Source organism: Marmota marmota, unplaced genomic scaffold (genome assembly GCF_001458135.2).
Source record: "Marmota marmota marmota unplaced genomic scaffold, marMar, whole genome shotgun sequence".
NCBI lineage: Eukaryota > Metazoa > Chordata > Mammalia > Rodentia > Sciuridae > Marmota > Marmota marmota.
Window position 1 is genome coordinate 2,141,295 of NW_026000101.1, and position 12,917 is coordinate 2,154,211.

General features: G+C 37.5%; 1 protein-coding gene and 1 non-coding gene across 3 annotated transcripts in view; one reads left to right on the plus strand and one right to left on the minus strand.

Moving 5' to 3' along the window:
- Positions 1 to 12,917, plus strand: part of Susd1 (sushi domain containing 1) — a 119,291-nt gene that overhangs the window by 59,908 nt on the left and 46,466 nt on the right. For both annotated transcript variants that reach the window (XM_015492200.2, XM_048783203.1), the window contains exons 9-10: positions 3,464 to 3,573; positions 5,974 to 6,166. In XM_015492200.2, the coding sequence (XP_015347686.1) occupies positions 3,464 to 3,573; positions 5,974 to 6,166 (303 nt within the window). The remainder of the gene's footprint in view (positions 1 to 3,463; positions 3,574 to 5,973; positions 6,167 to 12,917) is intronic.
- On the minus strand, positions 9,991 to 10,095 carry LOC125610727. Its single transcript, XR_007340727.1, has one exon. It is a non-coding gene; the product is annotated as a U6 spliceosomal RNA (small nuclear RNA).

Genomic DNA, 12,917 nt, shown 5'->3' on the forward strand with positions numbered 1-12,917 from the left:
TTTTTTTTTTTTTTTTTTTTTAATATCTATTTTTCAGTTTTCGGCAGACACAACATCTTTCTTTGTATGTGGTGCTGAGGATCGAACCCGGGCCGCACGCATGCCAGGCGAGCGCACTACCGCTTGAGCCACATCCCCAGCCCTACTGCCAATCTTTTAATGCCACTTTTTTTTTGTATTTTTCCTCTATTTTTATATATCTATCCGAACGGTGATTTTTGTCTTTTCCTCACTGAGGGAATAGGATACTTTCAGAGCCCATAATTATCTGAGAATGTTGTTTTTGTTGTTGTTGCCTTTGCATGTGAATAAGGCCTGATTGAAGATAAAATTCTCCAGACATAAACCTTTGTTTTCAGAATTCTGAAAGCAGTTCACATTGGCTTTGGGAATTTAAAGCTTTGAAAAGGAAGCTTTTTATTTTTCCTGGTGCTAAGGATGAAACCCAGGGCCTTGTACATGCTAAGCGTGAGCTCTGCTACTGAGCTACATTCCCAGTCTCTCTGTCTTTTTTTTTAATCCTATGTAAGCAATCTGATCTTCAGTTTGGATATCATAATTAGCAGTACATTAGCAGTAAAATTCAAGACATTAATTGTTTATGCATGCACCTGGTAAGTGTTTATTGACTACTTATTTTGTGTCTGACATCGTTGTAGGCACTGGGAGTTCCATAGGGAAGAGACAGGAATCTCTTTCCTCATGAAATGTTAGTCTATGGGGAACATAAATGTTCATATATATATATTTTTTTACTGAGTTTTCCTACTACCCTGTAAGATTTTTTAATCTTAATTTTGGCTTATCCATATACTAGGAACATTTTCTTTCATTTAATTTCTGATTATCGTTTGTTTTTTTAAGTTTTGTTTTCGGCTCTTCCAGCTAACTATGTGGAATTTCTGTCTGTCCACGTTGGTTTCCCATTTCCTCCTTTGTAACGTCTTTTGTTTTTCCTCTGCCTTCCGGGAATATGCAGCAAGCTTGTTTTCTCTATACATTTGTATACTCAGTGCATTTATGGATTGGCAGGTCTCATCATTGCCATTTCTAATGCACTTTGAATTCTGTTGTCGCACTTTCATTTCCTCTTTTTTTTTTCCTTGGTCTCATCTTGTTCCCCTTTTATTTCTGCCTCTTTCAACTAGTTTTTCCTCTGCTGTCATATTCTTTTTCTGTGTCATCCTTTTCTCTTGTTGAAATCCATTTTTAAGTGTTTTAACGGAAAGTACAAAATGGTTGCTGCCTAATTTTATCATCACTTTCCTTATTTTTTTTCCCCAGAAGTATGTTCACTCTTTGCCCCCCTAAACATGATTTTCCCTCCTTCCCTGTCCTCAGTAGAATCATTTCATAGTACTCCCCACCTTTAAAAAAATTTTTTTTGCAGGGGGAGTGGCTTCTAGATTACTCGTCTGGGGAAGATGAAAGTTCTGTCTAGGTCTGATATTTCCCTCATAATAAGATGGATGGCATTCCTTTTGATCTCACCTTTTCCTGGATAATATTAATGTGCTTATCTCCTCCTGAAGAATTCACTGTTGGTTGGGTGAGCCAGCCTCCTTTGGGGAGCAGCAGCATGAAAGCCCACAGCCAGAGCTTTAATCTGAGCAACTTGCTCTTTTAATTGGTAAACTGTTGGCCTTGGGCCAGCTCCCCATTGACTGGCTTCATTATGGTGCTATAATCACTGAGGCAGGAAGAAGGCCCATCTCTTTTGTCAACCCTGGCTTTCTGTCAGTGGAACCTGCAGGTCCCCAGGGCTCTGCTTGGAATTTCTTCCTTGTTACTGATCTCCAGTGTGCTAAGGAATTATTACTAGCAATAATAATAGTAGTCTTTTTCCTTTTTTCGCCCTGACTGCCTATCTGAATTGTCTAGTAAACTTAAAATATATATATTTGTCCAATTGCTACCCTTACATATGACGACTGGCCTTTCTTCCCAACTTGAATGCAAATTTTGACCCATTTTTACTTATTCTCAGTCATTTCTGTTAGGAGTGGGTGTGGGAAGTGGAAACCTTTCTTCATGCTTCCATCTTCCCCTGAATTCAGACTGTAATGGCTGCATAATGTGAGCATCATCCTGAGTGGGAGCTCTGCAGACAGAACTGCTTACGTACTGTTTGTGCACAGACTTTATGTGGTATTTTTTTACGTACGAACATATATTTCTTTCATATATACATCTGGTATCCTTCAAAATCATATGCATACATGTGGCTATTTTTTCTCTGTTGTCCTTATGAAATCTTTAAAAGAAAAGTTGTGAAGGTAAGGGAGCGCATATATGATAGGTCTTCAAATTCTTTCTCATAACCAAATTTATATATTTTTCAGTAATAGTCAGGAATATTTTCTCTCAGCTGATTGCCTTTTGCTGAGTATGTTGGTGATATTGAAAATATTGTGGACAGTCCCTATTTTGACTAGGATAACTTATTGTTATCATTGATATCTCTTTAGGTGGCAGAGATTCCCCATGTGAAAAATACATATTAAAGGTAGCTATAAAATAGTTTCTGCCTAATAGACATTTCAACTTTTTCTTGGGGGCTGGCAATGAAGTTCGGGTGAGATTATGTGTGAGGCCCTGGGTTTGATCCCCAGAACCACAAAACAAAAATTAAAAAAAATAAAAACCAAACATATTTTTCTCATTGACAGAAAATATAGAGACTTGTGTACTAGGAAATTTGCTTTTCTTAAAAATTACCATGTTACTCCTGGACTCTCTGTGAGTTCTTTAGTTTGTTATAAGAAACCTGTATTTTTTTTTCTACATTAATAAATTAATACATGCAGGAATGGATTCAACTGCCAGAGGGGTGGAATGACTTTTTCTGAACAATGGTTGAACAAGTCTGCCTTCTGATTATTTTATGGCCTTTGGGGAACACAGCTGAGTAGCTCTTGATATACCGACTTCTCTGAGAACAAGTACTTCCTGTCAGGTTATCTACTCTGGTCATTTCCTAGGTTGAAAAGCACCTGCCCTGAGACTTTGAATCCAGGATCTTTGATTTTTATTTACCGTTTTCCTCATTCTCAGACTTTCTGGCTACTTACTTGTCTGCTTATCTTCATGACATTTTACTCTGGAGTATCCAAGTGATCCGATTAACTTTCTAAAAAGGGCACAGCTTTATTAATTTACAGCGATATTTAAATATTTCATTTGATTCTCTCAACAGCCTATGATATAAGAAAGCAAGCTGGATTATTGGATTTCACCAATGAGAAACAGGTTCAGAAGGGTTCAGGGACTTGGCTTTTCATACAACTAGGAAGTTGTAGAGCCAGGACTTGAAGCTAAGCATGCTGATGCCGGAGTGAATGGCCTTCCTGGTTTTATACGCCCTCCCAGCTCTCTGAAGGTGTTGGAGTCTCACCTGTCCTTAGCCATGATATGTTTTGCTAAAATGATGCGACCTTTCCCTGTGTTCTCTCTTGTCTTTTAGAAGATGATCTCTTAGAAGATGATGGAATTTTCAATATTTCAGTATTTAATGAAACTTGTTTGAAATTGAACAGGCATTCTAGGAAAGTTGGATCAGAAAGAATGTACCAAGTAAGAAGATCTCTTATGCTATCTGTCAAAGAATGGTCTTAAAAATGTGGGTGATCTCCAAGTGATGATCCATAGCATTTAAAAACTACTATTGGAATAAAGTTTTAGACAGTTTGTGCTTTTTCTTTTTAGAGATGGATATGAGATGGATGGGAGGGACTGAATTGAAAGAAAGACACTGTATTTAGTGACTTATTATTTCCCCTGCCTGAATATTTCACACTCTTATTTTATTGCATTTAAAAATTACAGGTTATTTTACTATCAAATTCATATTTGGACAAGGATATTTAAGGAACTCGTTGCATGATTATTGGACCTCATTTAACTTGATTTTTTTAAACAACATAAGTCAAATTATAAGTTGATTCAGACAGGAATTAAGCTTTACTTTTCTATCATTTTTAGTGACTAGCAAATCATCTGGCAGAGAGTAGTAAGTATTAAGTTAAAGTTAAGTATTTATTCTATAATGATTACTCCAAGAATATCATCTATTAGGATCTGGAAGTTCCAATTCAAACAAAAATGTAAATAAACAGGCAACTACATCATGGTATAATGAGGACTTTGATAAAAAAATAAAGAATGAAATGGGATATCTGTGTGTGTGTGTGTGTGTGTGTGTGTGTATGCACACGTGTGTCTCTAGGAAAAATTTTTTAGCAAGAAGCAAAGACTATGCTGAGTCATAAAAAATGAACAGGAATTAGACAGTTACAAGAACTGGGGTGAGGGTGAAGAGGGTGCTGTGGTGAGTCGAGTAGCATATTGGGTAATAGAGAAAGCAAAGGGCAGTAAGAAGAAATGAGACAAAAGTCTAAGCAGTGGCCCCATGTGAGAAGCCCTGTATGCTGTGCTTCTGTATTTGAATTTTATTTTGATGTCTATGCAAAGAATTTTAAAATGGCAAGTGAAACATTCAAATTTCCACATTAGAAAGAACCCTGAACCTAGAAACATATTCTAGCACCCAAATAACTTAATATATGATGAAAGTGATTTTTTTCTTTTCAAATTAGTTGAGAAAGCAAAGTTTATTAAATGAATGGACTGGGACCATTAACCAACTACTTGGTTAAGAAAATAAATGACTTTTATCAAAGTGACTGAAGAGTAAAAATTTTTAAAAAAATATTTTGTTTTAGTTGTAGTTGGACACAATATCTTTATTTTTATGTGGTGCTGAAGAACGAACCCAGTGCCTCACATGTGCTAGTTGAGCGCTCTATCACTGAGCCACAAACCCAGCCCTTGAAAAGTAAAATTTTTTCAAGATTGTTTTTAATGTGTTAGACAAAGATTAACTTATGTAATATGTGAAACAGTCTAAGTCCAAAGGAAAAAAGTAAACATTCAAAAGCAATTTGCACAAGACAATATACTTATTGTCAAAACACACATAAACACATGTTATATGTCACCAGTAATGGTCCAGAAGGGTTCTGTGAGATCTTGGGGGAGCAGCTCTGAGGATGACCTAGTCTAGGGGTTGGCCGTGGATATGGGTGACTGAAGTGGAGTGGAGGAAGTTCATAGCATCAAGTTCAAGGAACTCTGAGGCCACATTTTGATGGCTTATCTATGAGGACACTTAAGTTATTTAGGAGAATTCAAGGAGTTGGGGGAGAGAGGAATCCTTATGAACCAAGGGTCAAGGTCTTAGATGACCTGGAAGACTGATGGGTAAGAGAGTGATTGACAGGGATGGGGAGGGGTGAAGGGTAGGATAGCCAGGAATATTGGCATCAATGCCAACACTAAACCCATGGTCTCCACCAGATAAAATGCACTGGTTGATCCGGGGCCAATCATCTGACTTCTGGGATCTTCCCCTGTAACTCTCTGTATCTGTTGCTTGAGTGGTGGTGGGTCGAGTGTGATTGGTTAGCAGTATGTGTGGTGACTCTGTGGATGAAAAGCTTTTCACTAGAGCTCTAATGGGAAGGAGCAGCTGAAGTCCCATTGTACAGTTACTGCAAAATCTGAGGTAGTCCTGAAAAAGTTTAAGTACTGTGGACTGTGAAGCTCATCTATGGATTCCTTACAGTGAAAAGAAAGCAAAAGACTTTTGCCCAATAGCTCCAGTGCAGTCCTTTTCACTTGAGTGGGCATCAAGGGATTTTATTATTCTGCAATGTATTTATTCATCCAAGATTTGTCTGTCTGTCATGCAATTTAGTCGTAGTCTTATACCTGGTTGAGAGAGAAATTCAATGGGTAAGGTAAGATAACTCTAGTAAGTACATTCCCAGTTTAGCTCACTGTAGTATTAAAAATAATTCTCAATAGGTAAAGATAAATGAAACTTTCATGTTTTGTCTCCATTTTGCTTATAGTCTAGACATCTGCAAGCCAACAGAAAATTTAATGCAGCGCTTTCTTTTATTCTCATGGCAGTTTAAAGTTCTGGGTCAAAGATGGTATCTGGATAACTTTTATCATGCAACATCTTTTAACCTCACAACGAAGGAACGAGTTCTGGAAGTGTGTTTGGATTTGTACCCGGCAACCCATTATACAGTGAATATCACCCTCCTGAGCTCTCCTGAGCAGCACTCAGTACAGATAATGATAACAACTGCACCAACAGGTAGGTGGAGATGACTTCCTGTTTTTGTACCTCAGGACAAGGTAAATATGTAAATTGAACTGTACAGTGTTGGGGAGCTTGGAGGTGGGGGTCAGGAGACTTGTGTTCTAGTTCTAACAAGCTACCAGCTTTGGCTGGGGTTCAGGATACCTTAACCCTACCACTTAGCCCTTTCCCCACAGGGTTCTGGCTTATAGAGGAACAGACTACTTTATCCAGGGATCCCTGGTAGTCCTCGATTGAGAATTCTGTAAAGCCTTTTATGACTCACCCTAACTTTAAGATGATCCTCACCTCAGGGGTGTATAACTAGAACCAACCTCCAGGAGATAAAAATGTGAGCTTACTGTGCCTGGCACCAGCAGAACCAAGAGGCTCCCTTATTGGGCCATAAGTGAGTACATTTACTCAACATAGATAGAGAGCCTGAAGGTCAGGCACCTTGGAAACTTCTTTTGTGGCCTTTTGAGGAAGCTGCTTGGAGGCCGGCTGTGTTAACTGCACAGCTCCCCCTAGTGGGACAAAGAATCTCTACCATTTCTCCTGTTCTTGAATCTTGGGGTATAACAAATAAATTTCCAGGTAGCCACAAGAGCCTGTCCCTTTGAAGGAAAACAGCAGTATAGTGCAGGGCCAGCTCTGATCCTGAATCCTTCTCTCATATTTGCCACAGCTCTGGATGGCTCTCGGGTGGACAGTTTGGTCTTTGCACTCAGAAGACTCTGAAAGGCGTGAGACACGAATGTTCTCCATGGGGGTCTCATGTGTTAGTAAGCAGAGTTGTCTGAGTAGCTTATTAAGATACTGGTTCCCAGGATCCATTACAGAAGTTCTGATTCAGCAGGTCTGGGGTGGGCACCCCCAATTTTCATTTCTAGCAAGCTTCCAGACCTTGCTGAGACTGCTAGCCCACATTTTGAGCAACATTGAACTAACCACATAGATCTTAGCTCCTTCTGGGCAATTTAAAGGCCTTCATGGGCAGGAACATGATGAAAAAAAAAAAAAAAAAAAAGGCAGGGGGAAAAGTGGTAGTTAAATAATTCTACCTGCTCATGTATAAGAGGCCTGCATGTTATAACTGTGTTGCCTGATTGATGAAGTTTTCATGATAGTCAGATATGTACCTCATCAGTTCCTGCATTCCAGCTGCAGAGACCGAGAGTCCCCAATTCTTCCCAGGGTGTTCCACTCTCCCGTGGCATCTCTTGTCCTTACATTCCACATACTGGTCAGAATATCCACATTTTTACAGGGAGAAACTGAGTCTTAACCCTCCTTTCACTGAGGTTACACAGGATGAACAGACAGACAGATGAGAAGTAAAGCATCCGCTTCATTGATCTGGGAGAGTTCTCAAGAACTACCCCAATACAGATTTCAGGTAAAAGCTACATTGGAGAAGGAGGAGGTTTAAGTACATGGGCAATTGAATCTGCAAGGGAGCCTTGGCTAGGTTTCCCACCCAGCCTTAGGCTGAACAACAGAGAGAGGGACAGTGGGCAGACTGTTACTTCCTGGAGACTGGAGATACATGCAGTGCCCCTTGTACTTGGGCAAAGGCAAGTTCTAGAGAGCAAGAGTCTGTGTCTTGTTTGGGCAGTGATTTGTGATATATGGACTCTACCCACTGATAGCCTCCTATCAGTCAGCTTACATATTTACTGTTCCTTCCTTGAGGTTTAATGAGTAGGGAATTTTCCTTTCCTTTATGGAAATGAGAAGACAGGTTAAGTAAGTGACCTTGAGCACACTGGAGCAAGGTAATTGACCTCTGTGATGTGGAGGTTGGACAGGAAGGATCCATTTTAGTCCCAGGAGTCTATGTTAGGAAAGCAATTCAAATTATTTTTAGGTTCCTTCAATTCATTTCTTTCAACATCCAGACTTCTTGATTGATCTGTTTACTGTATTTATTTCATTTATCAAATGTTGTATTCTTATTGTAACATACTATTTATTCATGTACTAAAACATCAATCTTTTATTATTTATATGTCAAACACTGTTTTACAGTTTCTTTTAATTTTGATAAACAATACTTTTGATATAAATCATTTAGATTTCTTTCTTTTTTTAAAATATTTATTCTTAAGTTTTAGATGGACACAATATCCTTATTTTACATTTATATGGTGCTGAGGATCGAACCCAGTGTCTTATGCATGCTAGGAAAGCACTCCACCACTAAGTCACAACCCCAGCCCCAATCATTTAGTTTTCTATGTAATCAAATCTACTAATCTTTTCCTTTGTGATTTATTACATTAATATTAAATGTGTAATTTTTAAAAATAAAAGAATAATTAAATCCCATCTACTTATAAGAAAAACTTTAAGTGACTCGTATGAGTATATAACATAAAAGATAATAGGTTATAAGTCTAAGCTAAAGAAAAAAAGGTAAAAAATGGCAGGAACATAAAAGAAGTAAGAACAAGGTTAAGAATAATTTATATCCTTATAACCCATTTGCTTGTTCATTGGTGGTTCACATATTTGGATGTAAGCTTTCTACCAGTCTGGTCAGAAAGAGAGCTGCTACCTTGTCCATAATGTTATAACATGGCAGTGTTTTTCACAAGTATATATATTTTTCCTAACACGAAGATCAGATAGGCGTTTCTGATTTCAGGGGGTCTCATAAATAGGACGATGCATGAACAGCATTTTGTGAGGGGTTTATATGTCTGATTTCTATGTTGCCTGCCCACATAGCTCATTATATTATGGGAAAGCACAGTTCAGCGTGGGTGTTCAAGGAAAGATGCGCTGGGAATGCCTGCCCCCTACAGATCCGGCTTGACCCAGGACCAGGTCCAGGGCTTTTAGACTACTGGAGGGTATGATTGGAAGCCATTTCTTTCAATCAGTGTTCCCTAAATATTGTTTCTCTTAATTGAGATTTGAAGTTGAGTCATTCTGTTCCCTCTCACAATCCCCAGGGAGCATTATTCTGTGTGACACAAGAATAGCAAGAACTTGAGCTTGAGTAGAAGGCTACCTGCTTGTGTTGGAAGGTTGAGCCCAGGGCATTATCTTCCAGTGAATGGATGATTGAGCCCCCCAAATTCGTCTCCATATAATAATGTAGTCACATAATTTTAGCTTGAAAAATTTCATAGTGGTTCTAACCAGATACCAAATTTGTCTAAAGAAGAGTTTTTTAAAAATAACAAACTCCCAGTCTCTGACAGTGTTCTATCTTCTTGTTCTTTCTAAGATAAACTGCTCCCAAAATGTACATCGAGGATAACCAAAATGATAACTGCTATTTATAGAGCAGAAATAAAAATAGTAACTTTGCTTTCAGAATAGTGGATTTATAGCCATTCTTTCTGATAATATTTAGATTGCAAAGCCAACTCTCTATTTAGACTGTTTCTAATTAGGGATTTTAGAACCTTATCATTTATATATAAAACCATGTTTGTTTTTTAGCTCCTTTTAGCAAAGGTTTGCATGCAATTAGATATTTCTAAAATAATTTTCATAAATTAAAAAAAAATGAAAAGAGAGAACATAATACTTTTCCAAGGGAATAAAGCCCTAGAAATCCCACACTCTTTTCATTTTTTTTTGATTGACACATATTTGTACAAATTTATGAACTACAATTTGATGTTTTGATTCATGTAATAATTGAGTAATGATTGATCCACCTGGGGTAATTAATATATCTATCACCTTAAAATTTTATTATGTCTTTAGGTTGAGTACATTTAGAATTCTCTTTTCTAGCTATTTTGAGGTATTTAATGCATTTTAATTATATTCATCCTGCTGTGCTGGAGAACACCAGAACTTATTTCTTCTAACTATAATAAAATATGGATTATTTCATGAATTTTCATGTCATTCTTATACAGCAGCTGTGCTAATATTCTCTATTATTCCAACTGTAGCATATGTGCTGCCAAAGTAAGCACAACCATAATTTTTTTTTTTGAGGGGGGAGTACCAGGGATTTAATCCAGGAGTGCTTTTCTATGATCTACATCCCCAGCCCTTTTTATTTTTATTTTGAGTCAGGGTCTCATTAAGTCCTAGGGTCTTGCTAAGTTGCGGAGGCTATCCTTGAACTTGCTACCCTCCTGCCTCAGTCTCCCAAATTGCTGAGATCATAGGTGTCTGCCACCACTCCTGGCATAATCATAACTCTTTTTTTTTTCTTTCCAGTGCTGGGGTTTGAACCCAGAGCCTCATGTATACCAGGCAAACCTTTACCACAATGTCCCTGGCCCCACAATCATAACTCTTAAAGTGGATTTATGATACAGGGTTTCTAATAAATGTGCAGTTTAAGATCGATGTTGACCTGAAAAATCTTTCCTGGTGACTGATTTCTGTGCTCATTATCCAGGTTCAAACAATAGATAATAAAGACCATCAATAATTTAACATTGTTTTTGATATTTTTCCATAAATTGAAAGATGGTATACCAGTAATCTGTGATGAAAGAGTCACATCTGCAGTCTACTTGTTTCTCTTAGGACCCATTAGCTTGAGAAAAATCGTACCTGCAATTGGTCAAGACAGAAATTGGCATTTTAAAAATATTATCTTTACTCATAAAGATGAATAAGTTATTTAGAATTGGAGCCCTCCACTAAATGGTCCTAACTGCTGTGAAGGCAACAAGTTCATCTCATTCTTAATCATCTGTATAAACACGAGGCTCCAAGACTGAACATGCGTCTCAGTGTTTTTTCCCTCACAAACTCACGCTGAAACTTAATTCCCAACTTAAGTCCCATCTTAATGGTGTTTGGTGGTGGGACCTTTGAGAATAATTAGGAATACAAGAGATCATAAGGGTGGGGAGCCCATGATTAGATTAGTGGCTTTATAAGAGGAGGAAGAGAGACCCAGTTAGCATGCTTGCTGTATCTCATTTTGTGATGCCATTGATCTCCACACCATGACCACAGGAAGGCCCTCACCAGATGCTCAGCAGATGCAGTGCCATGCTTCAGAACCCCGAGTCGAGTAAACCCTCTTTTCCTTAGGAATTATCTAGCTTATGTTAGTCAGCTATAGCAACAGAAAACAGACAAATTCAATAGCCATTAATGCAATGCAGAGGAACCGTAACTATAAGATATTCTTTTAAAATTTCACTTGTAACTTTTAAATTTTATTGTAATTTCAAAAAATTTCCATTTTCACTTGCATGAACTCTATTTACTCTTGTTCTCTCTCCCTTAAATATATCCCATTTGGTTGTGGCGCATTGTTCCTTATGTGGTGTTGAAAATTCTCTTCAGTAATATTTTTTAAAAAGTATTTTTTTAGTTGTCAATGGACCTTTATTTTATTTATTTATATGTGGTGCTGAGAATCGAACCCAGTGCCTCATACATGCTAGGCAAGTGCTTTACCACTGAGCCACAACCCCAGGTCCTCTTTAGTAATAAATAAATAAATAAATATATTATATATTTGTATTTTTGCACTAATATTCATAAATAATGTTGGTCTAAAATTTTCTCTTTTTTTGGTGCTATCTTTATCAGATTTAAAGATCAATATTTTCCTTGCTTCTTAATAATAATTTGAAAGGCTTTCTTTATTGGTTATGCCCTGGGACAATTCATGTTTCATTTGGTCTATCCAAATTAATTAATGGTTTGGTAGAATTCATCAAATTTTATGCAGTAATCTGGGCATGGGGCACCTTTTATGGAAACTGGTCTTTTTTTTTTTGTAGTTGTAGATGGACAGAATGCCTTTATTTTATTTGTTCATTTTTATGTGGTGCTAAGGATCAAACCCAGTACCTCACACATTCAAGGCAAGTGCTCTGCCACTGAGCTATAGCCCCAGCCCTGTTTAAACTTTTTGAATGGGGTCCATTTTGGTAAATTGGATTTTCCTAAGAATTACCTGTTTCATCTAAATTTTAAAACTTATTTGCATAGTGGCCTACAAAGTGGTTCTGTTTAACTGTTTGGATTTTCTTCTTTCTCGAAGATTATCTTTCCTTGTATTTTTATTTTCTTTCTTTTTTTCTGGATTAAATTAGCTAGTGGTCTATTTTGTTAATACAGTTGTCCCTTAGTATCCATAGGGGATTTGTTCCAGCACTCCACTGATACCAAGATCTGAAGATGCTGAAGTCTTTTATGGAAAATGTGTAGATTTGCATATAACCTACCCACAGCCTCCTGTATATTTTAAGTCTTCTCTAGCTTAACAATATAACACCTAACATAATGCAAGTTCTGTGAAAATAGTTTTGTACTATATTGTTTAGGGAACAAAGACAAGAACAAAAGTCTGAATATGTTCAGTACTGACCTAATTTTCCCCCCCAAATAGTTTTGATCCCAGGTTGGTTGAATCCATGGATTTGGAGTCCATGGATACAAAGGCCTGACTGTCCAAGAGTTAGGTTAGTTAATTGGATCTCCTCTCTTTTTCTCTCTGCTCTTTCAACATTAGGAATTAGCAAACTACGGCCTGCAGGCCAAATCAGGTCTTTTGCCTTTTTCCATAAAAGCAGTTTTATTGGAACAAAGGCACAGTTGAGTAGTTGTGACAGACTGGTCTGGCCTTGAAAGCCAAATATATTTAATTATCTGGTCTACTATAGGAAAAAAAAATCTTGATTCTTGTTTTATGTCATTAATTTCTACTTTCATAATTATTATATTCTTTTTTTTTTCTTTTTAAAGTACCAGGGATTGAAACCAGGGGGGTTTAACCACTGAGCCACATACCCTGCCCCCCCCCCCCCCGGGGGGGGGC